This window comes from Mobula hypostoma, unplaced genomic scaffold, assembly GCF_963921235.1.
Source record: "Mobula hypostoma unplaced genomic scaffold, sMobHyp1.1 scaffold_97, whole genome shotgun sequence".
Taxonomy (NCBI): Eukaryota; Metazoa; Chordata; class Chondrichthyes; order Myliobatiformes; family Myliobatidae; genus Mobula; species Mobula hypostoma.
Window position 1 is genome coordinate 231,391 of NW_026948188.1, and position 15,334 is coordinate 246,724.

Below are 15,334 nucleotides of genomic sequence, written 5' to 3' on the forward strand. Positions count from 1 at the left end.
GACCGAAGGTGGCGTTATTTAATGGACGCTCGATGTTATGATTTTTGGCAGGTTGTTGATGTGATTTTCAAGGACTTGTTGCCTGCTCGTGCATCTCTTCACAGACAAAGGGAGGAGGGACTCATTGAATGACAGGTGATGCTCAGTACGGGGGAAATAAATGGGAGGTCAGATGATACATGTTCTGGACACTGAATGAGCATCGTTGTGCCCGCAGAGAGAGTGGGTTCTTGGAGGATCGATCCAATTGCTCTTCCAGTGAAGGAGAAGGGACTGACTGGTGGGGAGTTGTCTATGTGTCCACCCTCGCCTGGGTGATAGGTCCACCACAGAAAACCGGTCCCCCTGGTTAAAGTCACAGTCGGTGACTTGTGAAGGACTTCGGAGGACGACGAGAAGATCGACGGCATCAGCTCACCTGAAGATTCAACTCACTCTCTCCATCACTACTCAACTGAATACCACGAACTGAACTGAACTGAACCGAACTCAACATCGTAAGACTGTATCTTTTTACCCTGAGACTTAAAGAAGCTTGTTTTCCATACATATATATTCCACACTTACTTTTATATATTATCATTGCTAACCTGTGTGATTTATTTACACTGATATTACTGTATTGCGTAGTTACTAATAAATATTAGTAGTTTATAGCAATACAAGACTCCAAATTGGTTTGTATTTCTGCTGGTTCTTTATCCCTGTCACGGGGTACGTGACACAGGGAGGGTTGTGGCCACAATGCAGATTGTCTGCCACCCTCTCGCTGGAAGTCAGGGCCCAGCCTGCATCTGACCACGGGAACTGACCCACCGATCTCGGCTCCCGCACGCAGATGTTCCAGCACCTGATGAACAAGAAGAGGGTGGCGCAGTGGACGTTCGGGCCAGTCACCAATTGTCTCTACAATCTGTCCGAGATCGACTCCTGGGGCGAGGACAACTCTGTCCTGGAGCTGGTCGTGGCCAGCAAGAAAACCGAGGTGTGGCGCACAGACCATGACTGTAACTGGGGCCGTACGAGTGGGAATGAGTTTGTGTGTTGTTCTTACGTAGTTCAGTATAGTTTTTGTATTGTTTCATGTAGCACCATGGTCCTGGAAAACGTCGTCTCGTTTTTACTGTGTACTGTACCAGGCAGTTATGGTTGAAATGACAATACAAAAGTGAATTGACTTGGCCTTCCCACCCTCCCCTCTCCTCCCTCCCCCTCGTCGGCATCCTCCATCCTCCATCAGCCTCTTGCTGCCTTCCCACCCCCTCCCTCCCGTACAAAGTCTCCCCCAGTCCCACAGCCCCCACTCGTTCCTTCCGGCAGACGGGCAGACGTCGGAGGTGGCTCCCGGCTCTGTTCTCGCCCGGGACGGGGTCGCCAGAGACCCCAGCGGGTTGTCGATTTGGCGGCCTCCGTCGCTGCCCCAGGACGTCGTCGAGGGGCGATTCCCCCAATCTCTCTCTCTCTGTCACATTCGGAGGCTCCCGCCTGCTTTTGGGAGGCCGGAATCAACTCTCGGCGGCCCTCACCCGCCCCCGCCCGGACACCCTCGGATCAGCACGATCGGGAGTTCGCGGCGATTTGCCCCGGTCGCGGCGCCCGCCTGAGATGCGGCCCCAGCCCCACCCACCAGCGCACAGCATCGAGGGGGGGTGCAGAGGGCCTCGGCTGTAGTACGCCCACTCCGTCTCTCCCCTCTCCCTCGCATCGTCGACACCCACACACACAGTCGACCCGCAGACCCCCGCGGCCGCTCCCCCCCTTTCAGCGTGACCCATCGCCTTGCCCCGTAGAAGTCCCCCCCACGCTGCCCTTAGCCCACCCTCGCTGCCCGTGAACCACCCCTCTCCCCCTGTAGATCCCCTCCCTCTAGACCCACCCCTCAGCCCCTCCCATCTCCCCTTAGCCCCTCCCACGCTCACTGTGGCCCCTCCCCCTGTCCCCGACCCTCTTCCTTTAGCCCCTCCCCGTCCCATTTCCTTTCACAGTGGCCCCGCCTCTCCCCTCAGCCCCTCCCACTCTCCATGTGACCCCTCCCCTCAGCCCCTCCCACTCTCACTGTGGCCCCTCCCCTCAGCCCCTCCCACTCTCCATGTGACCCCTCCCCTCAGCCCCTCACACTCTCCATGTGACCCCTCCCCTCAGCCCCTCCCACTCTCACTGTGGCCCCTCCCCTCAGCCCCTCCCACTCTCCATGTGACCCCTCCCTTCAGCCCCTCCCACTCTCACTGTGGCCCCTCCCACTCTCACTGTGGCCTCTCCCCTCAGCCCCTCCCACTCTCCATATGACCCCTCCCCTCAGCCCCTCACACTCTCCATGTGACCCCTCCCCTCAGCCCCTCCCACTCTCCATGTGACCCCTCCCCTCAGCCCCTCCCACTCTCACTGTGGCCTCTCCCCTCAGCCCCTCCCACTCTCCATATGACCCCTCCCCTCAGCCCCTCCCACTCTCACTGTGGCCCCTTCCACTCTCCATGTGACCCCTCCCCTCAGCCCCTCCCACTCTGGCTGTGGCCCCTCCCCCGTCCCCTCCCCTTAGCCCCTTCCACTCTGGCTGTGGCCCCTCCCCATCCCCTCCCCTCTCCCCTTAGTCCCTCCAACTCTGGCTGTGGCCCCTCCCCCGTCCCCTCCCCTCTCCCCTTAGCCCCTCCCACTCTGGCTGTGGCCCCTCCCCGGTCCCCTCCCCTCTCCCCTTAGCCCCTCCCACTCTGGCTGTGGCCCCTCCCCCGTCCCCTCTCCCCTTAGCCCCTCCCACTCTGGCTGTGGCCCCTCCCCCGTCCCCTCTCCCCTTAGCCCCTCCCCCGTCCCCTCTCCCCTTAGCCCCTCCCACGCTCACTGTGGCCCCTCCCTCTGTCCCCTTTCCTTTCACGGTAGCCCCCCCCTCTCCCCCTTCCCATAAAGTCCTGACCCCTCTCCCTGCAGACCGTGCCCCCCCAGACCATCCCGCTCTCCCTGCGGACCCTCGCCCTCCACCCCTACCGCCCCCTCCCACCTCAGGCACCCCCCCTCTCCTCGTCCTCCCTCTCCCCTATTTCCAATCCTCCGCTCTCCACGTAGCCCCCTCCCACTCCACACGTAACCCCTCCTTCTCTCCCCGTGGCCCCCCCCACCTCCCCAGTGGCACCTCCCCCCTCTTCCTCCCTAACCTCTCCCCACACCCCCCCCCGAGTCCCAGCGCAGAGAAGAGACCCCTCGAGGTTCGTCAGTTTTGTAAAACCAATGTTATCGTTTCGTGAATTCTTACAAAACAAAAAGCATATTTTGCAAACGTGAATTTGTGGGGCCGGGTATCGGGGGGGGTGGGGGTTTGAGATGGGGAGGGGAGGGTAGGAGGTGAGACAGAGAGAGTGTGGGGGGGGGCCCGTAAAGAGAGGAAAGGGGTTGAAGGAGAGGGATACAGGGAGGGTGGGGAGAGGAGAGAGCACGAGTGAGAGGGGGAGAGGGGAAGAGAGGGAGGGAGGGAGGGAGAGAGAGAGAGGGGGGGACAGATAAAGGAAACGCAAGAAAAAGAAGAGAGAGAGAGATATCGAGGAGAGAGAGGGGTTGAGAGGTAAGGGTAACAGAGAGAGGGGAGGGAGGGAAGGAGAGGGGGGAGGGAGGCACAGAGAGGACACAGAGGGGTGATGGGTTGGGAAGGGGGGGATGAGGGGTGGTCCGGAACAGGAAGAGCAGAGAGGCGCGGGCAGCGTGGAGTTCGGCGCTGGGCGATCCGTTGCCCCCCGGCCCCTGCGCTCCCGCCCCCAGCTGGGCCGGTCACGGCCTGGACTTCTGCAGACGGGCGGTGTGGCAGGCGATACAGAGGACGTGGCTGTCCAGCGGGTAGCAACCCTTCTCGTCCGCCTCCGTCGAAAGCTGTGTCCCACAGTCCTGCCGGGGTGGGGGGGAGAGAGAGAGAGAGACGAGGTGGGGGGGTCAGTTCCATCAGAGCGGGGCGAGCAACGGGGTAGCTGAGGGGCTGAGGAGGGAGAGAAGGATGGGGAGGGAGGCGAGGGACGGGAAGGATGGCTGGGTGGGGGGGGGAAGGTGAGGGAGAAGGATGGAGGGAGCCGCAGGATGAGGGCGAGGGACAAGGGACGGGTGGGGGGGGGGTGTGGAGAAGAGGGACGGAACGAGGCTCGGCTCAGAGCGAACGAGGGAGGCCAGAGTCCGAGGGAAGGCAGGGGATGAGGGATGGAGGAAGGCGAGGGTGGAGGGGCAGAAAGAGGCGAGGGATGGAGGTGGTACGGAGGGAGCAGGGGCGAGGGGCAGACCCACCTCACAGCGGTAGCAGTTGAGGTGGAAGTTCCTCTCGAGGGCGACGATCCTCACCGTCTCCTCCCTCCCCTCCTCAGGGATGATGGGCTGCTGACAGACACTGCAGCGGGGGGCAAATCTCCTGTCCCGGGGCGAGAGGGGTGGGCAGTTAGTGTCTGAAATAACCCCCCCTTCCTTCCCCCACCCCCTCCTCTCCTGTCCCGGGGCAGTTAGTGTCTGAAATAACCCCCCCCTCCTCCCCCACCTCCCTCCTCTCCCGTCCCGGGGCAGTTAGTGTCTGAGATAAACCCCCCTTCCTTCCCCCATCCCTCCTCTCCCGTCCCGGGGCAGTTAGTGTCTGAAATAACCCCCCCTTCCTTCCCCCACCCCCTCCTCTCCTGTCCCTGGGCAGTTAGTGTCTGAAATAAACCCCCCTCCTTCCCCACCTCACTCCTCTCCCGTCCCGGGGCAGTTAGTGTCTGAAATAAACCCCCCTCCTTCCCCACCCCCTCCTCTCCCGTCCCGGGGCAGTTAGTGTCTGAAATAACCCCCCCACCTCCCTCCTCTCCCGTCCCGGGGCAGTTAGTGTCTGAGATAAACCCCCCTTCCTTCCCCCATCCCTCCTCTCCCGTCCCGGGGCAGTTAGTGTCTGAAATAAACCCCCCTCCTTCCCCACCTCACTCCTCTCCCGTCCCGGGGCAGTTAGTGTCTGAAATAAACCCCCCTCCTTCCCCACCCCCTCCTCTCCCGTCCCGGGGCAGTTAGTGTCTGAAATAAACCCCCCTCCTTCCCCACCCCCTCCTCTCCCGTCCCGGGGCAGTTAGTGTCTGAAATAAACCCCCCTCCCTCCCCACCTCCCTCCTCTCCGGTCCCGGGGCAGTTAGTGTCTGAAATAAACCCCCCTTCCTTCCCCCATCCCTCCTCTCCCATCCCGGGGCAGTTAGTGTCTGAAATAAACCCCCCTCCTTCTCCACCTCCCTCCTCTCCCGTCCCGGGGCAGTTAGTGTCTGAAATAACCCCCCCTTCCTTCCTCCACCCCCTCCTCTCCCGTCCCGGGGCAATTAGTGTCTGAAATAAACCTCCCCTCCCTCCCCACCTCACTCCTCTCCCGTCCCGGGGCAGTTAGTGTCTGAAATAAACCCCCCTCCTTCCACACCCCCTCCTCTCCTGTCCCGGGGCAGTTAGTGTCTGAAATAAACCCCCCTCCTTCCCCACCTCCCTCCTCTCCCGTCCCGGGGCAGTTAGTGTCTGAAATAAACCCCCCTCCTTCCCCACCTCACTCCTCTCCTGTCCCGGGGCAGTTAGTGTCTGAAATAAACCCCCCTCCTTCCCCACCTCCCTCCTCTCCCGTCCCGGGGCAGTTAGTGTCTGAAATAAACCCCCCTCCTTCCGCACCTCACTCCTCTCCGGTCCCGGGGCAGTTAGTGTCTGAAATAAACCCCCCTCCTTCCCCCACCCCCTCCTCTCCCGTCCCGGGGCAGTTAGTGTCTGAAATAAACCCCCCTCCTTCCCCACCTCCCTCCTCTCCCGTCCCGGGGCAGTTAGTGTCTGAAATAAACCCCCCTCCCTCCCCACCTCCCTCCTCTCCCGGTCCCGGGGCAGTTAGTGTCTGAAATAAACCTCCCCTCCCTCCCCACCCACTCCTCTCCCGTCCCGGGGCAGTTAGTGTCTGAAATAAACCCCCCTCCTTCTCCACCTCCCTCCTCTCCGTCCCGGGGCAGTTAGTGTCTGAAATAAACCCCCCTCCTTCCCCACCTCCCTCCTCTCCCGTCCCGGGGCAGTTAGTGTCTGAAATAAACCTCCCCTCCCTCCCCACCTCACTCCTCTCCCGTCCCGGGGCAGTTAGTGTGTCTGAGTGTCTGAAATAAACCCCCCTCCTTCCCCACCCCCTCCTCTCCCGTCCCGGGGCAGTTAGTGTCTGAAATAAACCCCCCTCCTTCCGCACCTCACTCCTCTCCTGTCCCGGGGCAGTTAGTGTCTGAAATAAACCCCCCTCCTTCCCCACCCCCTCCTCTCCCGTCCCGGGGCAGTTAGTGTCTGAAATAAACCCCCCTCCTTCCCCCTCCCTCCTCCCCATCCCGGGGCAGTTAGTGTCTGAAATAAACCCCCCTCCTTCCCCACCTCCCTCCTCTCCCATCCCGGGGCAGTTAGTGTCTGAAATAACCACCCCTCCTTCCCCACCTCCCTCCTCTCCCATCCCGGGGCACGTAGTGTCTGAAATAAACCCCCCTCCTTCCCCACCTTCCTCCTCTCCCGTCCCGGGGCAGTTAGTGTCTGAAATAAACCCCCCTCCTTCTCCACCTCCTTCCTCTCCCGTCCCGGGGCAGTTAGTGTCTGAAATAAACCCCCCTCCTTCCCCCATCCCTCCTCCTCTCCCGTCCCGGGGCAGTTAGTGTCTGAAATAAACCCCCCTCCTTCCCCACCTCCCTCCTCTCCCGTCCCGGGGCAGTTAGTGTCTGAAATAAACCCCCCTCCTTCTCCACCTCCTTCCTCTCCCGTCCCGGGGCAGTTAGTGTCTGAAATAAACCCCCCTCCTTCCCCACCTCACTCCTCTCCCGTCCCGGGGCAGTTAGTGTCTGAAATAAACCCCCCTCCTCCCCCACCTCCCTCCTCTCCCGTCCCGGGGCAGTTAGTGTCTGAGATAAACCCCCCTTCCTTCCCCTATCCCTCCTCTCCCGTCCCGGGGCAGTTAGTGTCTGAAATAACCCCCCCCCTTCCTTCCCCCACCCCCTCCTCTCCTGTCCCTGGGCAGTTAGTGTCTGAAATAAACCCCCCTCCTTCCCCACCTCACTCCTCTCCCGTCCCGGGGCAGTTAGTGTCTGAAATAAACCCCCCTCCTTCCCCACCCCCTCCTCTCCCGTCCCGGGGCAGTTAGTGTCTGAAATAACCCCCCCCCCTCCTCCCCCACCTCCCTCCTCTCCCGTCCCGGGGCAGTTAGTGTCTGAGATAAACCCCCCTTCCTTCCCCCATCCCTCCTCTCCCGTCCCGGGGCAGTTAGTGTCTGAAATAAACCCCCCTCCTTCCCCACCTCACTCCTCTCCCGTCCCGGGGCAGTTAGTGTCTGAAATAAACCCCCCTCCTTCCCCACCCCCTCCTCTCCCGTCCCGGGGCAGTTAGTGTCTGAAATAAACCCCCCTCCTTCCCCACCTCCCTCCTCTCCCGTCCCGGGGCAGTTAGTGTCTGAAATAAACCCCCCTCCCTCCCCACCTCCCTCCTCTCCGGTCCCGGGGCAGTTAGTGTCTGAAATAAACCCCCCTTCCTTCCCCCATCCCTCCTCTCCCATCCCGGGGCAGTTAGTGTCTGAAATAAACCCCCCTCCTTCTCCACCTCCCTCCTCTCCCGTCCCGGGGCAGTTAGTGTCTGAAATAACCCCCCCTTCCTTCCTCCACCCCCTCCTCTCCCGTCCCGGGGCAGTTAGTGTCTGAAATAAACCTCCCCTCCCTCCCCACCTCACTCCTCTCCCGTCCCGGGGCAGTTAGTGTCTGAAATAAACCCCCCTCCTTCCACACCCCCTCCTCTCCTGTCCCGGGGCAGTTAGTGTCTGAAATAAACCCCCCTCCTTCCCCACCTCCCTCCTCTCCCGTCCCGGGGCAGTTAGTGTCTGAAATAAACCCCCCTCCTTCCCCACCTCACTCCTCTCCTGTCCCGGGGCAGTTAGTGTCTGAAATAAACCCCCCTCCTTCCCCACCCCCTCCTCTCCCGTCCCGGGGCAGTTAGTGTCTGAAATAAACCCCCCTCCTTCCCCACCCCCTCCTCTCCCGTCCCGGGGCAGTTAGTGTCTGAAATAAACCCCCCTTCCTTCCCCCATCCCTCCTCTCCCATCCCGGGGCAGTTAGTGTCTGAAATAAACCCCCCTCCTTCCCCACCTCCCTCCTCTCCCATCCCGGGGCAGTTAGTGTCTGAAATAACCACCCCTCCTTCCCCACCTCCCTCCTCTCCCGTCTCGGGGCAGTTAGTGTCTGAAATAACCCCCCTCCTTCCCCACCTTCCTCCTCTCCCGTCCCGGGGCAGTTAGTGTCTGAAATAAACCCCCCTCCTTCTCCACCTCCTTCCTCTCCCGTCCCGGGGCAGTTAGTGTCTGAAATAAACCCCCCTCCTTCCCCCATCCCTCCTCTCCCGTCCCGGGGCAGTTAGTGTCTGAAATAAACCCCCCTCCTTCCCCACCTCCCTCCTCTCCCGTCCCGGGGCAGTTAGTGTCTGAAATAAACCCCCCTCCTTCTCCACCTCCTTCCTCTCCCGTCCCGGGGCAGTTAGTGTCTGAAATAAACCCCCCTCCTTCCCCACCTCACTCCTCTCCTGTCCCGGGGCAGTAAGTGTCTGAAATAAACCCCCCTCCCTCCCCACCCCCTCCTCTCCCGTCCTGGGGCAGTTAGTGTCTGAAATAAACCCCCCTCCTTCCCCACCTCCCTCCTCTCCCGTCCCGGGGCAGTTAGTGTCTGAAATAAACCCCCCTCCCTCCCCACCTCCCTCCTCTCCCGTCCCGGGGCAGTTAGTGTCTGAAATAAACCCCCCTCCTTCCCCACCCCCTCCTCTCCCGTCCCGGGGCAGTTAGTGTCTGAAATAAACCCCCCTCCTCCCCCACCTCCCTCCTCTCCCGTCCCGGGGCAGTTAGTGTCTGAGATAAACCCCCCTTCCTTCCCCCATCCCTCCTCTCCTGTCCCGGGGCAGTTAGTGTCTGAAATAAACCCCCCTCCTTCCCCACCTCCCTCCTCTCCCGTCCCGTGGCAGTTAGTGTCTGAAATAAACACCCCTCCTTCTCCATCTCCTTCCTCTCCCGTCCCGGGGCAGTTAGTGTCTGAAATAAACCCCCCTCCCTCCCCACCCCCTCCTCTCCCGTCCCGGGGCAGTTAGTGTCTGAAATAAACCCCCCTCCTTCCCCACCTCCCTCCTCTCCCGTCCCGGGGCAGTTAGTGTCTGAAATAAACCCCCCTCCTTCTCCACCTCCTTCCTCTCCCGTCCCGGGGCAGTTAGTGTCTGAAATAACCCCCCTCCCTCCCCACCTCCCTCCTCTCCCATCCCGGGACAGTTAGTGTCTGAAATAACCCCCCTCCCTCCCCACCTCCCTCCTCTCCCATCCCAGGGCAGTTAGTGTCTGAAATAACCACCCCTCCTTCCCCACCCCCTCCTCTCCAATCCCGGGGCAGTTAGTGTCTGAAATAAACCCCCCTCCTTCCCCACCCCCTCCTCTCCTGTCCTGGGGCAGTTAGTGTCTGAAATAAACCCCCCTCCTTCTCCACCTCCTTCCTCTCCCGTCCCGGGGCAGTTAGTGTCTGAAATAAACCCCCCTCCCTCCCCACCCCCTCCTCTCCCGTCCCGGGGCAGTTAGTGTCTGAAATAAACCCCCCTCCTTCCCCACCTCCCTCCTCTCCCGTCCCGGGGGAGTTAGTGTCTGAAATAAACCCCCCTCCTTCTCCACCTCCTTCCTCTCCTGTCCCGGGGCAGTTAGTGTCTGAAATAAACCCCCCCTCCTCCCCACCCCTTCCTCTCCTGTCCCGGGGCAGTTAGTGTCTGAAATAAACCTCCCCTCCCTCCCCACCTCCCTCCTCTCCCGTCCCGGGGCGAGAGGAGTGGGCAGTTACTGTCTGAAATAAACCCCCCTCCCTCCCCACCCCCTCCTGTCCTGTCCCGGGGCAGTTAGTGTCTGAAATAAACCCCCCTCCTCCCCCACCTCCCTCCTCTCCCGTCCCGGGGCAGTTAGTGTCTGAGATAAACCCCCCTTCCTTCCCCCATCCCTCCTCTCCCGTCCCGGGGCAGTTAGTGTCTGAAATAACCCCCCCTTCCTTCCCCCACCCCCTCCTCTCCTGTCCCGGGGCAGTTAGTGTCTGAAATAAACCCCCCTCCTTCCCCACCTCCCTCCTCTCCCGTCCTGGGGCAGTTAGTGTCTGAAATAAACCCCCCTCCTTCTCCATCTCCTTCCTCTCCCGTCCCGGGGCAGTTAGTGTCTGAAATAAACCCCCCTCCTTCCCCACCTCCCTCCTCTCCCGTCCCGGGGCAGTTAGTGTCTGAAATAAACCCCCCTCCTTCTCCACCTCCTTCCTCTCCCGTCCCGGGGCAGTTAGTGTCTGAAATAACCCCCCTCCCTCCCCACCTCCCTCCTCTCTCATCCCGGGACAGTTAGTGTCTGAAATAACCCCCCTCCCTCCCCACCTCCCTCCTCTCCCGTCCTGGGGCAGTTAGTGTCTGAAATAAACCCCCCTCCTTCTCCATCTCCTTCCTCTCCCGTCCCGGGGCAGTTAGTGTCTGAAATAAACCCCCCTCCTTCCCCACCTCCCTCCTCTCCCGTCCCGGGGCAGTTAGTGTCTGAAATAAACCCCCCTCCTTCTCCACCTCCTTCCTCTCCCGTCCCGGGGCAGTTAGTGTCTGAAATAACCCCCCTCCCTCCCCACCTCCCTCCTCTCTCATCCCGGGACAGTTAGTGTCTGAAATAACCCCCCTCCCTCCCCACCTCCCTCCTCTCTCATCCCGGGGCAGTTAGTGTCTGAAATAACCACCCCTCCTTCCCCACCTCCCTCCTCTCCCATCCCGGGGCAGTTAGTGTCTGAAATAAACCCCCCTCCCTCCCCACCCCCTCCTCTCCCGTCCCGGGGGAGTTAGTGTCTGAAATAAACCCCCCTCCTTCTCCACCTCCTTCCTCTCCCGTCCCGGGGCAGTTAGTGTCTGAAATAAACCCCCCTCCCTCCCCACCCCCTCCTCTCCCGTCCCGGGGCAGTTAGTGTCTGAAATAAACCCCCCTCCTTCCCCACCTCCCTCCTCTCCCGTCCCGGGGGAGTTAGTGTCTGAAATAAACCCCCCTCCCTCCCCACCCCCTCCTCTCCCGTCCCGGGGCAGTTAGTGTCTGAAATAAACCCCCCCTCCTCCCCACCCCTTCCTCTCCTGTCCCGGGGCAGTTAGTGTCTGAAATAAACCTCCCCTCCCTCCCCACCCCCTCCTCTCCCGTCCCGGGGGAGTTAGTGTCTGAAATAAACCCCCCTCCTTCTCCACCTCCTTCCTCTCCTGTCCCGGGGCAGTTAGTGTCTGAAATAAACCCCCCCCCCTCCCCACCCCTTCCTCTCCTGTCCCGGGGCAGTTAGTGTCTGAAATAAACCTCCCCTCCCTCCCCACCTGTCCCGGGGCAGTTAGTGTCTGAAATAAACCCCCCTCCTTCCCCACCTCCCTCCTCTCCCGTCCCGGGGCGAGAGGAGTGGGCAGTTACTGTCTGAAATAAACCCCCCTCCCTCCCCACCCCCTCCTGTCCTGTCCCGGGGCAATTAGTGTCTGAAATAAACCCCCCCTCCTCTCCCTCAAGCCCCTTGTCCTTCCCTTCCCTCCATTACCTTTTTCCTCCCACTATCTCCCTCCCTCCTTGCCTTCCTCTCCCCCTTCCCTCTGGCCCCTCTCTCCCTCTTTCCTCTTCATTCGCCCATCCTCCCTCATCCTATCCCCTTCCCTCTCCGTCCATTCCCAGCCCTCCTCTCCTTCCCACTCCCTCCTGCCCCTCCACCCTCTTTCCTGACACTATTTCCCTCCAATCCTCGCCTTCCTCCCTCCCTCATCCTGCCCCCCCTTTCCCCTCCCTCCGTCCCATCCTCCCTCATCCTGCCCCCCCTCCTTTCCCCTCCCTCCCTCCCTCATCCTGCCCCCCCTCCTTTCCCCTCCCTCCGTCCCATCCTCCCTCATCCTGCCCCCCCTCCTTTCCCCTCCCTCCCTCCCTCAACCTGCTCCCCCTCCTTTTGAGGGAGGATGGGAGGGGGGGCAGGATGAGGGAGGATGGGACAGAGGGAGGGGAAAGGAGGGGGGGCAGGATGAGGGATGATCCTCCTCTCCTTTCCCCTCCCTCATCCTGTCCCCCCTCCTTTCCCCTCCCCGGGGGGGGGACACTCCGTTCCCTCACCGGTGGTAATCCTCCACACAGTAGACTTTCCCCTCGGGGTCCACGAGGAAGGGCCGCCCCTCCAGCCGCTGGCCACAGTCGCCACAGGTGAAGCACTCCGGGTGGAAGGCCTTCCCCGTGGCGCGCAGCATCTTCTCGTGGATTGGCTGCCCGCAGGCGCTGCACTTCTCCAGAGTCTCCTGCAACGCCAACGGTCAGATCTCAGCCCCGAGGGGGTGGGGGGAACGCGGCGGCGGGCGGCGGGCGGGGGACGGGCGGCGGCGGGGTCCCGGGGCACTGACCTGGTGGCAGCTCTCACACAGCGGCCTGCCCTCCACCTCGTAGAACTGGCGGCCCTGCAGCTGGGCCCGGCACTGCGAGCAGGTGAAGCACTCCACGTGGAACAGCCGGCCCATGGCCTTCACGGCCGCCTGGCTGCGCGACAGCTCCCTCCCGCACTGGCCGCAGAGCTCTGCGGGCGACAGCGGAAAACAGAAGGCGTCCGGTCAGGTGCCACACGAAAGACTTATCCGTTAAGGTCAGCGTGCGCCGCGTTGCGTAAGAACGCAAGAGCGCGAGAACGGGAGCAGGAGTCGGCCGTCCGGCCCATTGAGGTTGGATTAGATTAGATTATGAGGACACTCAGTCCTCTTTTATTGTCATTCAGTAATGCATGCATTAAGAAATGATACAATATTCCTCCAGAGTGATATCACAGAAACACAGGACAGACCAAGACTGAAAAACTAACAAAAACCACATAATTATAACATATAGTTACAACAGTGCAACAATACCGTAACTTGATGAAGAACAGGCCATGGGCACGGTAAAAAAGAAGTCTCAAAGTCTCTCGAAACTGAGAAAGCTAAAGGAATTTGGCCTGTCCCCTAAAACGCTCACTCATTTTTATAGATGCACCGTAGAAAGCATTCTTTTCGGGTGCATCACAACCTGGTACGGAAGTTGTCCTGTCCAAGACCGGAAGAAGCTGCAGAAGATCGTGAACACAGCCCAGCACGTCACACAAACCAATCTTCCGTCCGTGGACTCACTTTACACCGCACGCTGTCGGAGCAGTGCTGCCAGGATAATCAAGGACGCGACCCACCCAGCCAACACACTTTTCGTCCCTTCTTCCCTCCGGGAGAAGGTTCAGGAGCTTGAAGACTCGTACGGCCAGATTTGGGAACAGCTTCTCTCCAACTGTGATAAGACTGCTGAACGGATCCTGACCCGGATCTGGGCCGTACCCTCCAAACATCCGGACCTGCCTCTCGGTTTTTTTGCACTACCTTACTTCCCATTTTTCTATTTATGATTTATAATTTAAATTTTTAATATGTACTATCGATTTGTACGCCAGGGAGCGGGAAGCGCAGAATCAAATATCGCTGTGATGATTGTATGCTCTGGTATCAATTGTTTGGCGACAATGAAGTATAAAGTAAACTACACTGGACCACAGACCTGCACAGGACTACATAAAGTGCACAAAACAGTGCAGGGCAGTACAATAATTAATAACAAGACAATAGGCACAGCAGAGGACAAATTACAATATAATAATAATTAACGTAGATGTCAGTCTAGTCTCTGAGTATCAAGGAGTCTGATGGCCATTTTAAACTGCATCTGCCTCTTCTCTGCCCATGCCCAAGGGATTAAGGAATTGGACACGCTGGAGGCAGGAAGCTTGTTCCCGCTGATGGGTGAGTCCAGACCCAGAGGCCACAGTTTGAGAATAAGGGGTAGACCATTTAGAACGGAGTTGAGGAAAAACTTTTTCACCCAGAGAGTGGTGGATATGTGGAATGCTCTGCCCCAGAAGGCAGTGGAGGCCAATTCTCTGGATGCTTTCAAGAGAGTGTTAGATAGAGCTCTTAAAGATAGCGGAGTGAAGGGATACGGGGAGAAGGCAGGAACTGGATACAGATTGTGGGTGATCAGCCATGATCACCGTGAATGGCGGTGCTGGCTCGAAGGGCTGAATGGCCGACTCCTGCACCTATTGTCTGTTGTCTGCGTCCTACGGTGATCAGCGTGGCCCCACAACGGCCGCCAATCTGCGAACTTAACAACCCACCCTCCCGGGTGTCCCATCAACAGCGGAAACGACCCCTGCGGCCTTCTCCAGGCAAGTGAGTTCCGGATCCCAGCGGCCCGTTCCCCGCGGACCACTATCTTCCGGACCAGATTTCTGAGCGGGACCCCGTCAAACCCTTCCTGAGAGCCAGGGAGGGAACACGCGCACCTCCCTCGCGGGTGGCGGGGTTGTGGAGAGGGTGGAACGAGGCCGTGGGTTACGATGGGGCACTGATGGGAACGGGCAGCCGGGCTGAGAAGTGGCAGCTGCAGTTGAAGCTGAATGAGAGTGAAGTGATTCACCCTGGGCGGGCGATCTCGAGGCAGAGTTCAGGGATAACGGGAGGACTCTGAGCCGTGTGGGAGAACAGGGGGATCTTGGGGTCCACGTCCACAGATCCCTCAGCGTCGCCGTGAAAGTTGACAGAGTACTGTCTGGATTAGAGAGGGTGCAGAGGAGATTGACCAGGATGCTGCCTGGATTAGAGAGTGTGTAGAGGAGATTCACCAGGATGCTGCCTGGATTAGAGAGGGTGCAGAGGAGATTCACCAGGACGCTGTCTGGATTAGAGAGGGTGCAGAGGAGATTGACCAGGATGCTGCCTGGATTAGAGAGTGTGTAGAGGAGATTCACCAGAATGCTGCCTGGATTAGAGAGGGTGCAGAGGAGATTCAACCAGATGCTGTCTGGATTAGAGAGGGTGCAGAGGAGATTCACCAGGATGCTGACTGGATTAGAGAGGGTGCAGAAGAGATTGACCAGGGTGCTGCCTGGATTAGAGAGGGTGCAGAGGAGATTCACCAGGATGCTGCCTGGATTACAGAGGGTGCAGAGGAGATTCACCAGGATGCTGCCTGGATTACAGAGGGTGCAGAGGAGATTCACCAGGATGCTGCCTAGATTAGAGAGGATGCAGAGGAGATTCACCAGGATGATGCCTGGATTAGAGAGGGTGCAGAGGAGATTCACCAGGATGCTGTCTGGATTAGAGAGGGTGCAGAGGAGATTCACGGGGATGCTGTCTGGATTAGAGAGGGTGCAGAGGAGATTCAACCAGATGCTGTCTGGATTAGAGAGGGTGCAGAGGAGATTCACGGGGATGCTGACTGAATTAGAGAGGGTGCAGAGCAGATTCACCAGGGTGCTGTCTGGATTAGAGAGGGTGCAGA

General features: G+C 59.8%; 1 protein-coding gene across 1 annotated transcript in view; it reads right to left on the reverse strand.

The window, feature by feature from the left end:
• Nucleotides 1-3,212: 3,212 nt before the first annotated feature.
• The window catches only part of LOC134341727 (zyxin-like), a 61,147-nt gene continuing 49,025 nt past the window's right edge, over nucleotides 3,213-15,334 (reverse strand). Inside the window, exons 7-10 of the mRNA XM_063039626.1 lie at nucleotides 12,382-12,551; nucleotides 12,101-12,279; nucleotides 4,252-4,372; nucleotides 3,213-3,864 (exon numbers count right to left, since the gene is read on the reverse strand). Of these exons, the coding sequence (XP_062895696.1) occupies nucleotides 3,751-3,864; nucleotides 4,252-4,372; nucleotides 12,101-12,279; nucleotides 12,382-12,551 (584 nt within the window). The 3' untranslated portion in view covers nucleotides 3,213-3,750. The remainder of the gene's footprint in view (nucleotides 3,865-4,251; nucleotides 4,373-12,100; nucleotides 12,280-12,381; nucleotides 12,552-15,334) is intronic.